A 20,317-nucleotide genomic window follows, 5' to 3' on the forward strand; every position below is an offset into this window, starting at 1 on the left:
TCACCTTCTGCAGGACCCTGCCTATGAGGGGGAAAGGCAGGAAGGCATACAGCAGGGGCCCTGACGAGGAACGCATCCCCCATGGCCCCTTCGCCCTCTCCCACCCTGGAGCAGAACCTGGGACACAGGCAATTCTGAGTGGTGGCGAACAGGTCCACCTGGGGAGTACCCCACTGTAGGAAGAGCCACTCCTCTACCTCCCTGTGTAGGGACCACTCATGTGGTTGTGAGAATACCCTGCTCAGGCGATCCCCGAGCGTGTTGCTCTCACCTGGCAGGTGGAACGCTTGGAGGAGGATGGTGTGGGCTATACAGAACTCCCACAGGAGCTGGGCTTCCTGGCATAAGGCCGTGGAGCGTATGGCCCCTTGCCTCTTGATGTAATACATTGCAGTGGTATTGTCCGTGAGGACTCTGACCACCTTCCCTTGTAAGTGTTGGTGGAAAGCCATACACGCCAGGCGCACCACCCTGAGTTCCCTGACATTTATGTGGAGGGTCAGTTCCTCGGATGACCCCAACCCCTGGGTCCTGAAGTCCCCCACGTGGGCTCCCCAGGCCAGGTCCGCAGCATCCAACACTAGATCTAGTGTGGGAGAGGGCTCTCAGCAGGGGATACCCCGGAGCATGTTGCTCAGAAGGGACTACCATTGGAGGTCTGCCACCACTGTTGGTGGCACTGTGACGACCTCGTCCAGACTGTCCCTGGCCTAGGAGAACTGGGAGGCCAACCAGATTTGGAGGGTCCTCATTCGGAACCTAGCATGTTGCACCACCAAGGTGCATGCACAAACTGCCACCTAGTTCCCAGGGATATAGTGTTGAGGACCCAGTAGTCCGTAGCGATATGGACCCATTGCAGATAGAAGGCAGGTAAACAATTTGCAAACCTGAACTTTATGAACGGGGGGGGGGGGGGGGGGGGGGGGGGGGAGGGAGGGGAGTGTTAGTCAAAAACACCGCTTCCCTGGCCTCCTGGCCTTAGTGGGCCTGGGATGAGGGGCGAAGGGGACTGGTGTTGTGACCTGCACCTCTGCTCCCGCTGTTTCTTAGGCGGGGACTTACATCTGCCCCAAGGCTGTAGAGCGGAGGTGTGAGGAGTGGGTTGGTCCTTGGCCGGCGGGAGATGCGAGCCCAGCGTCTTCAGGGTGGTACAGGAGTCTCATCCTACGCAGACGCGTGTCTGTTTGATCTGCAAACAGGGCCCGACCCTTGAACGGCAGGTCCTGCATGAGTGACTGGAACTCAGCCGATAGTCTAGAGAGCGAAAGCCAGAACGCCCTTCACATGGAGACAGCCGCAGCCATGGAAGGGGCGGCCTTGTCCGCCGCATCGCAGACGGCCTGAAGCGCCGCTTTAGCTGCCGCTGCACCTTCATCAAGCAGGACCCGGACCTCCTTCCTGTCCTTCTCGTAGAGAGAGGGCTTGAATTTGGGCAGGGACCCCCAAAGATTAAAATCGTATCTGCTCAAGAGTGGCTGGTGGTTAGTCACTCTGAGCTGAAAACTCAGACGAATAAACCTTTCTTCCAAAAGAGTCTAGCCTGCGAGTGTCTTTGTCCTTGGGGGTGGGAGTGGGTTGGCCATGGCTCTCCCAGTGGTTCACGGACTCCACTACTAGAGAGTTCGGAGTTGGGTGGGAGTAGAGGTACTTGTGCCCCCTTTGTAGGCATAAAGTACTTTCACTCGGCCTTTTTAGAGATAGGGCCGGGGTTTGCCAAAGGCCAGTAGTAATATTGGCCACCCTTTGATGAAGCGGGAGGGCCACACGTCCCGGCCTTGAGGAGATAAGGACATTAAACAATGTGGCCGAGGGTTCCTCCATTTCCTTGGCCTAGAGCTGGAGGTTCGATGCCACCCTCCTGAGCAGCTCCTGGTGGGCCTTGAAATCCGCCTGAGAGAGAGGAGGAAGGGCGGCCACGGAATCATCCGGTGCCGAGGAGGTTGGTGGCCTGGTGTCATCGGTACCTGGCAGTACCGGTAGCTCAACATCCTGACCCCGGGCCCGAGTCGGTGCCGGAGGGTCAGTGTCCACTGCCTCATCCCAGTGCCAAGGTGGTGACGTTGGCTGGGCCTGGGACACTCCTGCCATGGAGTGGGGTCCCGGCCGTGCTGGTGCCACGGTGCCCACTGGCACCACTGTCCCTGCCAGGGAACGGCCTGGCCCTGGGAAATGAGGGGGCCTGGGAGGGCTGTCTGGTCCTGTGGCACCGAGCGAGTCGAAGAGGGATGGCTGCGTGCCGAAGCGGAGGTTTGGGACAAACGAACGGTGCCATACGAACAGCTGGAGCGGTCCCAAACATGACGTCTACGGCCCCTGGAGGAGGAAGACAGGTAGGAGTCAGGGGTGCTATACCTGTATTCTCTCCGGCGCCCAAGACTACAGCGCCTCAGTGCCTAGGACTCCCGTGATGAACTCCGAGCATGGTGCCTTCCACGGGGGGTGCCGGAGTATGAACGTCTGTGGTGCCCCTGATGAGACCTGTCCCTGCAGGCAAGGCTCGAAGAGGAGCGATGATGTCTTTTAGTGCCTCCCCTATGGTCTCCCGGAGTGGAGGAGGTAAGCTAGCTCGCAGACGACCCTGCTTGCGGCGTGGAGGCGCGCCATGGTCTGCAGCTCGGCCCTTCAACTCGGGATGGTGCCAAGACGTCCGGAGAAGGTTGATGGGCACTCAGCAGTGGCTTCCCATGGGCTCGGGAGCCCGACTGACGTGGTGCTCCCGGTACCGGAAGCGTTGTGATGTGGCATGCGGCCTGAGCTGCCTCCGGCGTGAAAAGCATTCTCACCTCTGGCGAGGCACATGTGGATGGTACTGGACTACTCTGCTCCACCTGAGTCAGAGGTCTCGGTCCCGATGGGGATCATGGGCTGGCCAACGCGGGTCTGGCCTCACCCCATTCTTTCTCCCGGTGCCGTCAAGTCTTCCCTTGCTTCTTAGAAGGGAAGTGGTGCCAGCTCAATGGTGCCTCGTTGCGCACAGACGACGCGGTACTGGGCGCAGAATGAGGACGGCGCACCGGAGGCACTTCGCTACGTGCTGAAGACACGGTGCCCGGCGCAGGGTCGGCTCGACATGCCGGTGCTGGGGCCAATGCCGACTCCATTAGGAGAGATCAGAGTTGGATCTCACGCTCCTTCTTAGTTTGCAGCTTGAAGGAGCGGCAAATTTTACACTTCTCACTAATGTGAGCCTTGCCCAGACAGCGAAGACACTGAGTGTGTGGATCACTTCTGGGCATACAGTTGCAACAAGAGTCGCACGACTCAAAGCCTGGGCCACAGGGCATGCCCCGAGCCAGGCACTACTGAAAGTTCAGCAAGAAAGTTCAGTGAAACTGGATACCACTAAGGCTATAAACGCTGCAGCCAAGGCTGGAGCACCAAGTTCCAACTACCTTCACTGGCGGCAAGAAAGAACTGAGGGTGGGGGGAGCACACAGCCCCCTTTATGGTGTGATATGTCAGCACCACTCTAGGGGTCGCAGCGGTGCTCCCCCCACTATGGATGCTGCTAAGGGAAAAACTTCTGGCACCGGTGCACGTGGCAAGTACGCACACCTACTGTGGAATACACAGGAGCAATCACTCAAAGAAGAACTGTGCTTATTTGAGTCACTAGTCATCCTCTAGGAAAGGAGCCATCTGTGCATTAATTAGATTAGCTAGAGCATGCTGCACTGCTTCAGCCTCAGAGGGCCCTGTAGTTTAGTTCCTGGGATGGACAATGTAAGAACACCATGTGCTGTAGTAAACAGGAACAAGTACAGCTGGCAGTACTTTTTCCTTGTAGGTCAAGAGGAAGAGAGTTAGACAATCCCATGTGTGTTCCCTGTTCTTTCAAAGTAAAGTATAGCTATTGAACACATAACTATTAGCTATTGAACCCTGTACTTGGTTGGAGGAGTTGCTGGAAGTTTTACTAACTACATCCATTGCAGTACAATTGAGCATGTAGTCAGAGAAGAACTTTGATAGTTGCAGTTATCCCACTGACATGATCAAACTCCATTGTCTAGTCAGATCAACCTGGGTTAGGAAGTTACTCAGGCTCTGTGGAATAAGTGCTGTTAGAATCGCTCAGGACATAATGCACCGAGAGCTTATGCATTTTCATACTTCTTTATTAAAGCTACAAAAATTAAAAAAAAAAGGTTAAAATTACTAATATTCACAAACACAAGGGCTAGTGAGAGTCATTCCATTAATGAGGCACCGGTGGCCTAGAGGGAGCACACCCACTGACAAGTTTGTTGTGCTAGCTAGTTTTAAGACTACAAACAGTGCCTCACTGAGATAAAAGCACCAAGAGGGCTCACATGGCAACTTGGGCAGGAATTCCTTTTTCTGCATTTGAAGAAAGGGGCCAGTAACCGGTCCAATTCAAAATGACTAAGAACAATGCAGGTAAAATTGTTCACAGTTCAGGATGCAACTGGAATGCATGGGTTAGAGGAGTCTACTCTGCTCACTAAATATTCCAAAGAGAAAGTAGCTCTTCCTTCCATTGTTCTGGTACAGCAAACATCTGCTCAGGCAGATCTAGAGAAACAACCAACGGAGAGCTGCTGTCCCATGACACCCATATCACGGCCAGCAGCTGAGACTTGTTTCTTCTGAAGCTCTCTTTTGTAGCAATAGATCCTGTTAATCATGTAAGAGTTAGTGTCTGAGGTGGGAAAGGAAGTGCAACATGGTAACATTAAAAGTCATGGGTAGTCTCCTTTGCCCTCAGTTGTCCTCTTCTTTGATGGGGGTACAGCCAGAGAAGAAGCTGGTGTTACTACTCAACATTCGCTTTTTTTTCTTCACTAGTGGCAATTGGTTCTCCTGGGACTCTACATCTCCATTGATTAAGAGTGCAGCTGTGTTGGCCTTCTTGACAAACACATCTTGCTCAGCGATCTCTTTCAGGACCTGGTAAGAAAATGAAGCTATTAGCTTGAGTTGCAACAGCACTCAAAGAAACCAGCCAACCCTCCGTGAGACTTGGAAGACATCCACAATTGCAAGCTGCCTTTCCCCAGTCACTAATGGTAATCCACAAAAGCTACTCTACTTTCTTTACTTTACATGTCAAAACTCTAAAGAGATTTATAAAATGGGGCAGAAAGACGTTGGGTGAGAGGGAGCAGAATCTAGTGTACTTAGTTGGCATAAGGACACTGGGAATCAATTAGGGTGAGGTTGAGCCAGGTAAAGGGCCAAAATGTCAATGGCTTATTTGAGAGCAAAAAGGTCTAATTCCCCCAGGCTGCTCAGAAGGTTAGGGATAAACAAGAGGCAGAGGCAGTGAAATTGTCTCAGTGAATTTTCTCCTGATTTAGTGTCCACTGCTAGCCATGAACAAGATACGGCAGCCAGTGGCTGGAAATCAATTCCACCCAGGCTCCCCCATTTCTGATTTGTACCTTCTTGGTTGGAGTGATACATATTGGTTCAAAGAAGGTCTCCCCAGCAGTCACTTCAGTGGGATCTTCCAGTTTGAAGGATCCTTCAGAATCTCTTGTTTGGTTCTCACTCATAGGACCATCCTGAGGGACAGACATGCACATTAGTCTAGGCCAATGCTGCCCCATCAATAAATCTTATTCAGAAATAGATTTATGGATCCTAGTATTTTACTTCCCCTTGCTGTGAACAGCAACTCTAGAGAAAGTGGCATGGGCACTAGAAGGCACATGTTAGAAGGCAACTGGTTCTTCAAGGTGATAAGGGATCAAAAAAAATCAGCTAATTTTGCTTTCTAGGTTACCAGGGTGGGAGGTTTGGAGCAGAGGCCTCCCAGTATCAGACTGCTAGTCAAACTCAAATGCAAAAGGCAGATAGGGCTACTATTTGGAATCAAATGATCAGGATGGTTTGTGAGGTAGCTAAAACCAGCTAAGTTCCTCTTTGGATGTTTTTAAAAAGCCATGAATAAATGGAGTGGTGTAAGTTTTTTGTACAGTTTGGACCAGAGGCACAAGTTCATGTCCGCTACCAGGCAGAAGGGACTACCATTACCTATCCTCTAAGAAGCATCTGCAAGATTGCAGCAAGTTAACCCCAAAGTCTGGAGACCAGTAGGAAGACTCCCACATTCATATACTTTAATGCTGCAGGCTGGCAAAGCAGGTGGACCTACTAACATGGTTACATGGCAAGATGCACCAGGTGGATTATACGCAGTGACATTTACAATTATTTCCAACATAGGGATAGACCTTATGTTGCCAAGGTGCATAGGCACCACTAGCTTGTGGATGCCCATGTTCGTCTTTCTCAATTAGATTATATGGAAGTTATCGGGTAGATGTTGGGTGCATCCAGCACCAAGGTCCAAGCGCCAAATGCAGTAGTACTCACCAGCAGGCCAGAATCACGGTTTCTACATTTTGTTGCATCACAGTTACAGCCTGCGGTACAGCCTAGCTTCTGCTTCCTACAGCCACACTGCCTGTTTCCACATCGGCCCCGGCAGGAACACTTTTAAGAGAAGAGAACTCAAGGTAATAACAGTTCCACTGCTGCTGGGCTGAGCCTAGATACTCCCTGGCAGTCAGAGGGTCTTTACCAGTGCTAGTACTGGACACCAAATTGCATAAATTACCATGACCCTCACCTCACCTCACTGCCACTCTATCCCCAGAAAAAGAGATACATGTGACCCACTGAGCCATCTCCTGGAGTAGATGTTCATTCTGAATATTGGTGTTTCAGCACCATCACAATAACTTTCATCACCTCACCAGGTCAAATTCAAGCTTGAGACCTCTCCATGTACCCATTACACATGCCAGCAACAGCCAGTCTCACACACAGGTCTAAGTGCATGAAACTAGAGAGTTTCCTCCCAGATAAAGCTAATGCACATCCCAGTTCAGAAGTAAAAGGGCTACATTGGTTTTGTGGCACAGTTTTAAGTTCTAAGTGTGAAGTACAATCAGCCACTCTCACCCCTGCAATGGCTGTTCTGAAACTGCCCAGTTTTTAAATGAGGTCTGAGCACAGCAGTTCAGAATTACAAACTCCCTTTGATGCCAAGCAGCAGTTTCAATGTGGATGGCCCCCACCCTTCCGATCAGTTGAGGAGCCTGCATGTAGCTTGCAGATGTGTCAGAGTGTATCTGTCAAAAAAGATTTGAAGGAGAAGGCAGTCAGCCTTCATAAGGGGAAATTCAAGCTTAGAATGGCCCATTGGTTCTTACTGACAAAAGTGTTCAGCACATGCAAGCTCCGTCCACACTGCCTCTCCCTCAAAAATCTTAGTGGAGAGCAAGAGCCTGAACAAGGTATCACTACGGGAACCAGGAAGGAAAGGGAAGTTCCCACCAAGTTTAACACATCTCTCTACCTCCCAAATGCCATTCTTTAGTTGTATGCATGTGCTTCATTTGGTACCCATCACTGCTTGTGGAGAAAGCTGCATGGTACCAGTGTCATCAATATTTTTGCCTCTATCATCTCCCACGCTACCTCACTTATCTTCTAGTCTGTCCCCCTTTCCCATTCTACGTGTAGTGCTTAGTGTTCCATACCCATCTTCTCCCCATGGGGTCAGCAGCCCTGTACACATAGAAGCTGACTATGCAGCTTCTTCTGCACCACACGATAGCTGGGACTGTCTGCAGGGGGACTTTGCAATCCTAGCCCGTTTCTCTCTGGAACGGCCACATGCACGAGCATAGCAGTTCAGAGAGTTACAAACTCCTTTGATGCGCAGGAAGTATAGCTGCCCTGGAGCACTTGCTACTTTTGCTGCTATCTAAAGTGTTCAGGTGGATGGCAGACAAACCATCCATCCAAAGTACTACTGGCCACAACTAAATGCCCTCTGGTGCTGCTGGAGTAAGTGGCTTTTGCTTCAGGATGCCAGTGCAAACCCCACAGTTCAGCTGTGTTTCATTCTGCATGTGCCAGGCAGCATCATGACACAGGTAAGTGGTCCCCTCAGTCAGAGCTAGTAACCCAAGCCGGAGGCAGAGAAAGGTAACTGGATCATACCCCGGATAGGCTTTTCTTGGATCCTTTGGCTGCTTTTATCGGCACCCACTCTGCATCTTCCATCTCCCCTCCAGACTCCTCGGATTCAGAGAACAGCTCTTGCACATCCATTTCTGGTGTCTGTGCACGGGGTTTTGCAGTTGTCTGACGGCGAATCTTTGGCTACAGATGGAAATTAGATGGTTTGAGACCTCAAATGTGTCAGAATTTGGACTACTCCAGAGTCCCAGCAGCATATCACACCCAGCTTATTTGAACAGCCAAGAGAACTGCAGGACCAAGGAGGTGCCAAGTCATCAGGTTGGCAGGGATTCTTAACAGTTCAAAGCAGCAGCTGGTTTAGCTTGTTATCTTTAAACAGTTTGCAGAACTTTGGTGCACTCCCCCTTGCTACACAGCTATAACAAGTGATCCTAAATCACCACATTATTCCTTCCAATAGCTAGTGGTTAGCATATTGGCAGGCCATAGGTTATACTTGATTTCTGGTTTCTTGCTCCCTGGCTCAGCAAATGCTGGCAGTGCTGCAGAGGAAACAGCCTGCTTGTGAGGGTGGGGACAAGGCAAACTGTATCAACATACAAGGTGTGACAGCTTCCTTTAGACAGAAGAGGAGCAACAGTGCCAACCGGTTACAAAAGGATTCTAGTTCTTTGCTAAAGAGGAGGATGGGAGGAATCCTTGGGGCCTGCCTAGGGCAGATGATGCATCTACCCCAGTCTTCAGAACAAAGAAGACTAATAAAGCAACTCAGGTATAAGAGGGAAGTTTGAAAGATTTGTTAGCCAGTATCTTTATCCATACAGAGCCCAATCAGCCACAGAGAAGTGTGGCAATTAGCACATGGCAGTTGTTTACCTTGGGTGGAATATAATCAAATGGAGAATCTGGGGACTGAGTCGGCATTTGCTGAATGTGTCGGAGCTTCTGTCCGCTGGCAATTTGGTGGAGTATTAATTTCTGTTAGAAAAGATTAATTTCATTGCATCATAAGTAGCCAAACCTAACAAACCGTGCCACCAATAAGCTGCCAGGTGGCTATGCACACACCCTTCCCTACCTGTTTGAGGGACTCATTCTCCTGGAGAAGCTCTTGGTTCTTCTCACAAAGTTCCCTCATTTTCTCAAGCTCTTCATCCTGTTCACAAGAAAAAGGATGAAATATGTAGGGTTATTTAGGGTCTGAGAGGTAGAAACTGCTTCTAAACTGCTAGCAGATTGTTCAAGTCAGGAGGTGGTCTTGCTCAATGCCTAGGCGTGCTCTGCGCCACAATTCTCCAACAGGAGACTGGACCTTCAGTTTTGAGGTCAGGAGGAATACAAGCCTCACTGTCAATTATCTTCCTCTATCCTACCAAACAGGCCAACAGTTCTCTTCTCATGTTACAGTCTCCCAACTTTTAACAGATTCCCTACCCTTCAGGGACAATCTTGGAGCTAGGCTAGGAAAGCTCTGCTTCAGTAGCTCGGCCAACTCTCTTCTTCCCTAGCAATTTGCTATACTAAACTCTAGTAGCTTTGAGGGAGAGGATAGTGTATTCCACTGCTGTTTGCTACTGTAGGGCCCACCCTGGAGCTGGTGCTTTCAACATTCCCACTGTGGGATCCCCCCGAAAGACCCTTCATCACTGAAGGGAGACTGATGCTGCACTCAGCATGGAGCTAACAGTATTCATTTGGTTGGCTGAGCATGCAGAAAAGCAGCAGATGTTGGGCTTGTGGAAGCTGAACTGGTCTGAGGCAAGGTCTGTTGTCACTTAGTTTGCTTCTTTGGAAGGAGCATTTATGAACACAGACTAGAGGCCCAATATTCCAGCCATCTACTAGCAACTTCTCCAAGAAGTCTAATCTACAGAGGGAGAGCAGCATGAATAATTTCCATTGTTACTCAGCCACTCTGAAGCCCTGCTTCCAATGGCAAGGAGCTGGCATTGCTACAGCAGGGGCAATGGGGTTACACCCACATATAAAATGCTCCTGCACCAGGGGACCCCTCCATGAAGAGGGAACCTGCCACAGCCGAGTCCACCTCCAGCCCATCTACCTGGAACTTGAGCCGCTCAAGTAGCTGTTGCTCGTGCTCGGTTAGAGAGTCCTCCAGCTTCTTCTCTGCTGCTTCTTTCTGCTGCAGTTGGCTAAGCAGGTACAGAACCTACAGGGAAATTAACACAGCATAGATGAAAAGGATGCAGACAGTGACAAAAAATGCTTTTAAGGGATAAACCCCTAAGGCATGTCTGGCAGTCTTGACATTCTCAGTAGACCTGGAGGTTTTGGGGCAGGTGAAGAGATGGTGTGATGGGCAATCTCTAGTAGGCAAACAGGTTGTAGAGACAAATAAGCTAGTTCTTTGCCATCCATAGCATGAGAGTAGTCTTGAAAACAACACCTTGTGTTCAGATGCAGCAAGTTTGTGCCTTTGAATGGAACTGAATAAAATGGTTCTGTTTTTACTTCAGCAAGACCATTTAGCACCACTAAAACTTTAGAAATGGAAATCAGAAGACAGATGAGGGAGTCTTCCTAGGGGGTAATTATATCAGGTCTGCCAGAGGCCAATAAAACCTCATGAAAATAGGTTTGGGTTTGTTTTGGGATTTTTGTTTTTTTTAAAGACAGGTTGCAAATTGATTTTAATTTAACCCTTTTTCTCTTAAGGAAAGAGGCACGTGGATCTAGGATCATGCCCTTAACTCTTCTTCATGGGCAGACCTTTAGGAGCAGCTCCAAGGCATTTGTTTAACCCCACGGAAGCCATGCAGTGTTAATCATGGTACTCCTTCACCCCTGGGTTTTACCTTTTCCTGATGTTGCTGCTCCTGCATCACCAACTGACTTTGGAGCTCAGCCTCTATATCTGCCACCTGGTTTCGCTCTTCAAGCAACATTTTCTGCATATCTGCACAATTAGCTTTGCTCTGTTCCAGGCTGCTGTGAAGTTTGCTTTCCTCCACTTTGGAGGAAACCAGCTGAAAGACATCAGTAAGGAGACTATTGAGGAAAATGGGTGCCACTGTCCACAGCATATGATTGGGACTGGACATCAGCAACAAGGGTGCTGGAGTCAAATTTAAAACTATACACACTTGAAAGCCATTATCAAGTACCCCCCGCACACACACACACTTTACTATGGAAACAGACAGAATAGGCAGCACTGACAACAGTTACTAGAATGACTCCATCATTGTCTATTACCTTTGTTTCTGCATTTCGGCATGCCATGGTCTCCCCAGTCTTCAGATCTCTCTTGATCCCACTTACCTCATTTGTCTCCAGTCTTCTTGGACTTGACATCTACTTCTCCTACCCTGAGTTTTTAACTCTCTCCTTGATTCTCTACAAGACTGGTTTCCTCCTCCTCCACTCCATTTATGCTTCCTTTATGAGTGGCCTCTTCTGTTATCCCTCAAAGTTACCCACCACATAGAAAGACAATAACTCCTTGCCTGACCTTTATAGACTGTGCTTTTCATTGCTGACTACTCCTTCAGGGACTCTTTTTCTGTTTTCCCCTCCTCCCTCACACTCAGAGTACCCCCAGAGATTTGTCCTCTGCCCTCACTGCCTCTAGGCAAACTCATCTGCTCACAAAGATCTAATTAGTGTCTCCAGGCCAGTGCCTTCAAGATTTACTTCTGTACAATTTTTGTGTGTTTTTTTTTTTTTTAAAACCTACCTTTCCTGCTGGGTGTCTCGATGCCAATTTAAAGCCATCTTGTCAGAGACTGAATGAGTTATCTTCCCACCTCCCAACCGTAGACATTGCTAATAAATTCCTGTTTCTCCACAACCCATCTTTCCAGTTTCTGAAAGTCCCAATCAGCCTTTGATCGTATCATACCTTTACTAATCCAACTTGCTCCTTTCTGGCTTTCTTTACACACTTCATCCCTCACTCTTAACCTTCCAAAACTCTGCAGCAGAAAGTTACACGGCTCACTTGTAGCTATGACCATGGTCAGCTCTTTCCTGAACACCATCATGGGCTCCACCATACCTCCTGTGTCAGATTCAAGTTCTTCCTTTTTAAGGATGGCGTCTCACCTCCCAAGCCATTTGTCAAGGATGCATCTTATGTGTCTTTTCCCCCAGACTTGCCTCCATGCTACTCCCCAGGCCAGGAATCTCATTCTGACCCGATCCAGCATGCCTCTTCCCTCTCTTTAGGCTGCCCATACAACCCACTTCAAGGAAACCAACTATTGTTAAAACAACCATCTATGTAACCTTCAAAATGAACGCACTATTCACCCAATGACCCTTGTCACAACCCCTTCCCCTGTCATGTATCACCACATTTGTTACTTCCTTCTATTCTTGTCTAACCTGAGATTATGAGCTCTTTGAGGCAGATATGGTTATAGCTAATAAATACAGTGCAGCAATCCTAAGAAGATGGGTGTGCCACAATGCAGAAAGAATGTACCTCTCCAATTAGGTATTTCAGGGCACACTTTGCCTCTAGAATAGTTGCAATAGTTTCCCAGCGTTGCTTCACCCGGTCTCCATTGTCGGCATCCAATAGCTTCTGCTGCAGATCTGCTATCTGGGCACTCCTTTGGAAACAAACATGCATTTGAGCTCAAGGAAAAGAATTTGGAGTAGTTCGTGGATAACAGTAATGTCATAGTCCCAAAACATTACAAAAACTATGGAAAGCAGCTTCAGTTAGTTGATTGTTTATACGGTGGTAGGGTCTGCTGCAAAGCTGCATTGATGACTCAGCTGAAAATTCATTCTCCTGAATCTGTACCAAGCCACTGCTTCAGCATCATGCAAGTAGGTGCTGTGCTAACATCTTTCAGATAAGCAAAATGGACATACACCTCTCTTGCATAAATAGTGTTCATAGCCCCAGTATCTTGGAAATTCTCACTTGATAGCTATATTCTGTCAAACTACACAGAGCAGGTCAGTTCTATTTGCTATTCTTTACTTCTCCCAGGTCTCACAGAATGGCTGCAATGGTGAAAGTGTAGGGTACCTTGGGATGATGGTGCTATAAAAATGAGAGCTAGTTCTGCCTGTTAGAAGCTTCATGACATTCCCTTACCTGAGCTCCATCTCTGTTTCCAGGCTTTCTATCTGCTTTGTGATGGAATGGTCTATTTCTGAAGCCTGCACGTCTGCAACCGAGTATGTACGTCTCTGAAGAGAATTGCAGCAAGACATAATTATGAAATAATTTGAGGTTGGGGAGGCAGAAGGGGAGTGAGAACAACCTAGTGCTTGAGCAGGGGAGGGCAAACTACGGCCCACGTCCGGACCATCGGACCTTTTAATCCAGCCCTTGAACTCCTGCGTAGGGGCAGCCAGGGGGCTCCAAGCGCCACCCCCCTGCAATTCCCATTGGCCGGGAACCGCGGCCAATGGAGCTGCAGGGGCAAGTGCCCGCGTAGGAGTGGGAGGGGGGCACGCTGCTGCTTCCAGGAGCTGCTTGAAGCAAGTGCCACCCGGAGCCTGCGCCCCTGAGCCTGTGCCCCGGAGCCTCTTCCCCCCCACCACTGTGCCCCAGCCTTGATCCCCCTCCTGTCCTCCGAACCCTTTGGTCTCAGCACAGAGCACCCTCCTGCACCCCAAGCCTCTCTCCCCAGCCCCATCCCACAGGTTGCACCCCCTCTCCCTGGAACCCTCCCCCTCTCCTTGGCCAGCCCGGAGCCCCTCCCACACCTTGAACTCCTCATTTCTGGCCCCACCCCAGAGCCCACCCCCCCAGCTGGAGCCCTTACCCCCTCCCACACTCCAACTCCCAATTTTGTGATCATTCATGGCCCACCATACAATTTCTATACCCAGATGTGGTCCTCAGGCCAAAAAGTTTCCCCACCCCGTGCTTGAGTCTGAGCTTTAGTTTAGACACTCTAAACACTTAAGATAGGGGTTGCATTACCAGGAAAAATGTTTACAAGTAGTTCTTCTCAGCTAAAACACCATCCTCCTTCCCAATTGAACAAGGGGTTGTACACGAAACCTTTGATGGGTCTGGGGCCCACTCTCATGACACTGATGCCAGACTAATTGTTTTAGGGAATAGAACCATGAAGAACCAGATCCCCGCTACCTCTTGTGCTCCAATCACCTCTTCATTGCTATTCCTTTCATCAGCCAGAGGGGCTGTGGAAACATTAATCTACTCATCATAGGACTTCACAGACCCAAATAGGAGAGAACAAGTGTAGCAGTTAGGGGACAGAGAGTGAGTGTAGCTCTCAGCTATGACTCCCTGTGTGTCACTCACCCGAAGTTTTAGAGGTGGAGTCTCCCCAGCTTCCCTATTTTCTCTAAGCTGCAGGAGTTCCTGGGCCAAGATCTTTCTATCCTCCAGAAGGTCAGAGAGGTGGCGCCGGGCCTCTTCAGTACTAACCAGAACCTCCACTTCATTTGCAAGCCAGCTCTGGAGAAAGACAGGACAGAGATAATAAACCAGGAGTGGGCAAACTATGGCCCGCATCTGGCCCATCAGATGTTTTAATCTGGCCCTTGAACTCCCACTGGGGAGCGGGGTCAGGGGCCACTCCGTGCGGCTCCCGGAAGCAGCGGTATGTGCCCCCTCTATCTCCTATGCATAGGGGCAGCCAGGGGGCTCCACTCCACATGCTGCCCCCACCCCAAGCACTGCCACCGCAGCTCCCATTGGCCAGGAACCATGGCCATTGGGAGCGGCAGGGGTGGCACCTGTAGACAGGGCAGTGTACAGCAGAGCTGCCTGGTCACACCTCCGTGTAGGAGCTGGAGAGGGGACATGCTGCTGCTGCCGAGAGCTGCTTGAGGTAAGCACCACTACCCCATGCCCCAACCCCAGCCCTGATCCCCCTCTCGCCGAACCCCTTGGTCCCAGCCTGGAGCACCTGCCTATACCCCAAGCCCCTCATCACTAGCCCCACCCCAGAGCCTTCACCCCCAGCCAGAGCCCTCACCCCACCCTGCACCCCCTCCGCCCCAGCCTAGAGCCCCCTCCCACACCCGTAACTCCTTATTTCTGGTCCCACCCTGGAGCCCATACTCCCAGCCAGAGCCCTCACCCCCTCCCGCACCCCAACCCCAATTTCGTTAGCATTCATGACCCACCATACATTTTCTATACCCAGATGTGGTCCTCAGGCCAAAAAAAGTTTGCCCATCCCTGTAATAAACTCTACTGGACATCGCAACTGTGGGACTTCAGTCACTCACTTCCTCCTCTGAATTGTCCTCCATATCTAGGAGCAAATAAACCATGTTGCCCTTATTTACTCCTATACAGGACAGGAAATTCCTTGGCCCTTCTCTGTTTTCTACCCATCTAACCCAGCCTCCATCAGTGAGCTAGTCAGGCAACCTTTGTGCTAGCTCATTATTCAAAGGGGTGCATCAGGCAGTGCACCACTATACTGATACCCACTTTTACTCGAGCAGCAGCTCCTTCCATTCCTCGGTTTTGGCTCTCTTTCCGTTTATCCACTACTTCACGCTGTTTCTGTAGAGCATCTTTCAGGCGCTTGTTAGCAGCTGCTGCCTGCAAAAACCCCACCACACATACAATCATTTCCCCTCCCTGAATCCCTAGCACAGTGGAAACTATTGGGCTGCTTAGCTTAATGTGATTCACAGCTCTGGATGCTGGACTCCATGCTGCTGAAAGCCAGTCAGAAAGCATCTGCACAATGACATGCTAACCAAAAACACTGCTGCTTTTAGCTTTAGCTGTGGAGTAGTATATCTAGATTTGTAAGAATCCATTCTTCCTTCACTGAGCACTTGAAGAGCAGATACAGATGGGATGTCACTGCACACAGGGCAGTATTAAGCATGAAGGAAACAGCTGCCTGATCTGCTTTTGGAATTATTGATGTCAATAGCCTCTGGAGGAGCTTAACTAGGGTCTTAGCCATATTACAAGCCTCTTGGTTCACCTCTAGAATGCACTTTTACTGTTGAGTCTATATGCTGGGTACATTATTTCCTGTGATTCTGCAGCCAAGTTGTCTCCAGAATACACCCACTGCAGTTGTGTACCAGAACTGAAGCTCTCATTTTAAAAGCATTTTTGTGTCAAAGCATTTCTGCTTCTAGACCTTATGGTTGAAGAAAACCTTCAAGAAGTGGACCCAGAGTAAACTGATGTAGTGCTGTCTTCTCCTGTCTGCAAACAGCCTGAGACAAGCTCTGCACACTGTCAACTGCACCCACTCATGCCAATGAGAAGTCTGAAGCTTAATGTCAACACTTTAAACATTAGTGATCTCATTGGTGATCATTTTAGCAGACCCAGCTAGTGTGCTTATCCATCATTGTTGGAACAGGTGGTAGAATCTAGGGCAGGCAGTGCAATCAAGAGTTACTGGGTTTGGGAAGGAGACAGTGAGAATTAAGAGGCAGAGTCCCAAAATTTTTCAAGGGGGAGAGAAAAAAGTCACAATGCACCCCCTCTGAACTGACATCCTCAATTCATCTCCAAACCCCCAAACTGTTCCCCTGAATATCAAGAGTTCGATCTGTCCCCTGCCAAAACTCCAGTCATGTCTTCCAGACCTTGGGGGATTGATCAGGAGTCCCGAGCAGATGTTCGCTCCTTACCTCTTCTGTTTTGCGCCTGAGGATATTGGCCTGATTCTTGAAGTCTCGTTCTAGCTTAAGCAGCTCATACTGCCTCTTGCGATCCTGAAGAGAAAAACTAGGCAGGTCAAAAAGTTGCAGGTCATATAAAGACATGTTTTACAGTGCACTTGTTTAGTCCAGGGGGAGCATGAAACAGACATCCTATGTGCTCTATGACCAACACTGATCACTGTAAGCTTGAGCTGACAAAATTCAAGTGGCCCTTGTTGCTCTAGAACAGGGGTTGGCAACCTTTCAGAAGTGATGTGCCGAGTCTTCATTTATTCACGCTAATTTAAGGTTTCGCGTGCCAGTAATACATTTTAATGTTTTCAGAAAGTCTCTTTCTATAAGTCTAATATATAACTAAACTATTGTTGTATGTAAAGTAAACAAGTTTTTTTAAATGTTTAAGAAGCTTCATTTAAAATTAAATTGAAATGCAGAGCCCCCTGGACCAGTGGCCAGGACCCGGGCAGTGTGAGTGCCACTGAAAATCAGCTCGCGTGCCGCCTTTGGCGCCCGTGCCATAGGTTGCCTACCCCTGCTCTAGAATATGGTCTCCTACATCCTTTGGGGCTAGAACTGTTCTGCTCACAACACCTTGAGACAAGGACACATGAAGACTCAAGAGGCACAGAAGCCCCATTAGACCTGAATGCCACAACCTGATTTGATTACATTAACTACTGTAATAGTAACAGCTTTAACTATTTGCTCATGTGGTATATTCTCAATACGCCCTTGAAAGGGCAGATGCCAACTACTTCTATTTTGTGGTAAAGATACCCCTAGGTACTAACGCAGTGTTTTGTTTTTACTTCTGATTTAGATCAGAGTTGTGATCACTCTGCTGGCAGATCAAGGAACCTCAGACATAAGCAAATCGTCAATCTTCCCTTGGCACACAACTGGTGAAAGGTGGCAGCCTGCCACTCAGGTATATATGGAACAAGAGGCTTTTTGACCTATTGGTTTGTTATTTTCAAGGCACTGTAGAGATGTTATGTTTTCAGATGTTTATTTGTAAGTCGAGCCAACCCCTTAGGCAAGTTAACTCATGGCCAGCAGTGACTGTCCAGGTGATTAATGGCTCACTTACCCGTTCTTTCAGTTGGATCACTTCCTTGTCCTTCTGCTGCTTCCACTGTCTAAATTTCTCAGCATCCTCTTTCATTTGGCGCATCAGCTGTACCCGCTGATTTTTCATTTCCTGCAGGAAAAAGTTACTCCAATACTTACACTTCGCATAGTTTTTTCAAGTATTCTTGACAAGAGGACATATTACGAAAACTTTGCCCACCCGCAGCACCAGCCTTTTGAGGAGGTCAGTGCTTGAGACTAATGATTTCATCCTGTTAACCCCCACTTAAAGGTGTAGGGAACCATCTCAATTTTACAGACATGGAAACGAAGTTACAACAAAGTCAAGTGACTTGCCCAAGGCTTGGACTGAATGAGTAGTATAGCCAGATTTGACTCCCAGGCCTATGCATATACCATAAGAGCCTCCTATCCACTCCATCATTAGCAGCACTAGTCACAGAACTACAATTACATGAGTCTTGCAATACAAGGTGATGCCAGCCCAATAAAATGGAAGCTTTCACCGTCTTCTGGCTGGAAGTTGCTCCATTAGATGGAGCTCAGAGGCTGCATATGGCAGTGTTAGTTACCCGAATCTCCTGGTTCAGTTTGGAGACTGTGCGCTCTGTAGATTCTTTCAGCTTCAAGAGTTTTGACTGTTCATTCAATTTTTTCTTTAGCTCATTCATTTGCCCTTCCAACTCCTGGAGTCTTTTCCTGCGTCGTTCACTCAGCCTGCAAAGATTCACCCTATAAATATATGCCTAGTAGTGCTGTTCTCCAGTAATAGACTCCCCTTCTCCTTACTGTGAAAACAGACCCAGAATTGCTGTCCCTCATTCACCACTATATAAAGCAGAGTTTAGAAACTCCAGTTGTGCTTCTCAGCAACTCACTCAATCCAAAGGGAAGGTTGGAAGGGAGATGCACACTAAAAATCTATTTCCCAGGGTGTAAGTAGAATGGTTGATCCTGGGCAAGCTAAGAACATCTCAGCTATGAGATCAGTTCCCTTCAGGTGAATGAGAGCCGACTGCAGTGCAAACATAACTTAAAACTCCCAAAGAGAGACGGACAGCAGCTAGTCCCAGAGCCCGGGTTAAATGACTCAAGCTTGCAGGGTTCACACTATGGAGCTAAAAACAACGATGAAGACATTTATGCTTGTACTGGAGCCTAGGCCTGGAGTGGGAGACCCTCCTTCTTCACCAGTTTTCAGAGCCTGGGCTCCAGTCCAAGCCCAATATGTCTTCACTGCTAATTTTAGCTTCATAATGCAAGCCCGATTCATTGGATCCAGGCTCTGAGTCTCTCTGCTACAGGTTTTTTTTTTTTTTTTTTTTTTTTTTTGGGCAGTGTAGACATACCAGTAGAGCCTGGAACTATAATGCAGTACACTCCCAGTTAACTAGAATTTTCGGTTATCTGAATCCACAGCGCATCCCCCAGGTAGCCCACTAATAACTTCTCAATTAACCTCTTACCACCAAGTAATATTCAGCAATGAGTATAATTCATGCTATACCAGTGCAACAATAGATCCATTCAATCTGGTTCCATGGCTGCAGCATTGTACCCAGTTCAAAAGTGAAGCCTGTAACTAGTTATAGCCATAGCAGCATCTCTTGTCAGCCCTCCTCTCCCATCATGGAGTCCCGCAGCCCAGGACACGACCCCTCCGAGTGACCATTAATGCAGGAATTTCACTGACACTGGAATCATCACTGAGGAGCTGTGTCCGACCATAGCCCAGGGCAGGCAACTTGTGCAGGAGAGGGGCTGACACACAGAGCTCATTGGCTCATAGCCAAGAATGGCAACAGTAGCCAATTGGGTAAAGCAGCTCCCCAGAGTGACTTCAGCCTGCAACTCCCACTGTATCCAGACCTTTGCTTCCCAGCCCAAAGCTAGAACCCAGATCAAAATAGTACTTCTGTTTATCTGAATGCCTGGTTATTCAAAAGTTTCAGCTTGTTGTTCCAAGCCATTTGGAAAAACAGGAGTATACTCTAATCAGCAGACGGCAAAACGCTTTAAAGATAGACAAGTCTGACAAGTCCTTCCCAACAAATCAAATCAAGTATTCATTATTCTTGTTTTATTGATTGGAAACTGAGTCACTGAAAAGGGAGAGAACTACCTAAGATCAAAGTCTGTAGCAGGGCTAAGAATGATTCTTTGGCTCCCTGTTCTGGGCGTTCAGTCTCAAGGGCCTCCCCTTCCTCATCTCAACTCCTAGCAGGATGCACTAAGTCAGAATAGATTCTCTACAAGAGAAACTGAAAATTTACTCATTCAGAGTTGAGGATATTTCCCCCCCTCACACTTTATGCCAGTCTGTAGGGTAAAAACCTGATACAGTAGGCCCCTTCCTAGTGCCAAACATGAACTCTTCCACAGCCTCAAAACATACTCATTGTCTCAATGAAGTAGTTAAGGTTGGACAAGAGATTCCCCAGAGCCCTCATTATCTGGCACGGGTGTGAATGCAATTCCCTAAGTTGGTTCATTGTGCAGTGTGGTGATAAAAACTACACCCAACACCTGAAGTGTGCTGAGCTAGCAGATTTATCACCTGGGACATTAGTCATGGAGCAGACAATCCCATTCATTGCAACAGTTTGGAATTTAGGATTTGATGATTTATTCCAGTAGTCAGTATGTGCAG

The 20,317-nt window shown here is 48.6% G+C and overlaps 1 protein-coding gene across 4 annotated transcripts in view; it reads right to left on the reverse strand.

Moving 5' to 3' along the window:
- Positions 1 to 4,103: 4,103 nt before the first annotated feature.
- The window catches only part of KIF4A (kinesin family member 4A), a 38,114-nt gene continuing 21,900 nt past the window's right edge, over positions 4,104 to 20,317 (reverse strand). For all 4 annotated transcript variants that reach the window (XM_024103738.3, XM_005284499.5, XM_024103737.3 and 1 more), the window contains 15 exons: positions 18,240 to 18,384; positions 17,666 to 17,776; positions 16,543 to 16,626; positions 15,368 to 15,481; positions 14,225 to 14,380; positions 13,040 to 13,134; positions 12,413 to 12,542; positions 10,782 to 10,952; positions 10,028 to 10,135; positions 9,044 to 9,121; positions 8,842 to 8,943; positions 7,984 to 8,145; positions 6,346 to 6,465; positions 5,409 to 5,531; positions 4,104 to 4,914 (listed from right to left, as the gene is read on the reverse strand). In XM_024103738.3, the coding sequence (XP_023959506.2) occupies positions 4,729 to 4,914; positions 5,409 to 5,531; positions 6,346 to 6,465; positions 7,984 to 8,145; positions 8,842 to 8,943; positions 9,044 to 9,121; positions 10,028 to 10,135; positions 10,782 to 10,952; positions 12,413 to 12,542; positions 13,040 to 13,134; positions 14,225 to 14,380; positions 15,368 to 15,481; positions 16,543 to 16,626; positions 17,666 to 17,776; positions 18,240 to 18,384 (1,885 nt within the window). In that variant the 3' untranslated portion in view covers positions 4,104 to 4,728. The remainder of the gene's footprint in view (positions 4,915 to 5,408; positions 5,532 to 6,345; positions 6,466 to 7,983; positions 8,146 to 8,841; positions 8,944 to 9,043; positions 9,122 to 10,027; positions 10,136 to 10,781; positions 10,953 to 12,412; positions 12,543 to 13,039; positions 13,135 to 14,224; positions 14,381 to 15,367; positions 15,482 to 16,542; positions 16,627 to 17,665; positions 17,777 to 18,239; positions 18,385 to 20,317) is intronic.

Source organism: Chrysemys picta, chromosome 9 (assembly GCF_011386835.1).
Source record: "Chrysemys picta bellii isolate R12L10 chromosome 9, ASM1138683v2, whole genome shotgun sequence".
NCBI classification, from domain to species: domain Eukaryota; kingdom Metazoa; phylum Chordata; order Testudines; family Emydidae; genus Chrysemys; species Chrysemys picta.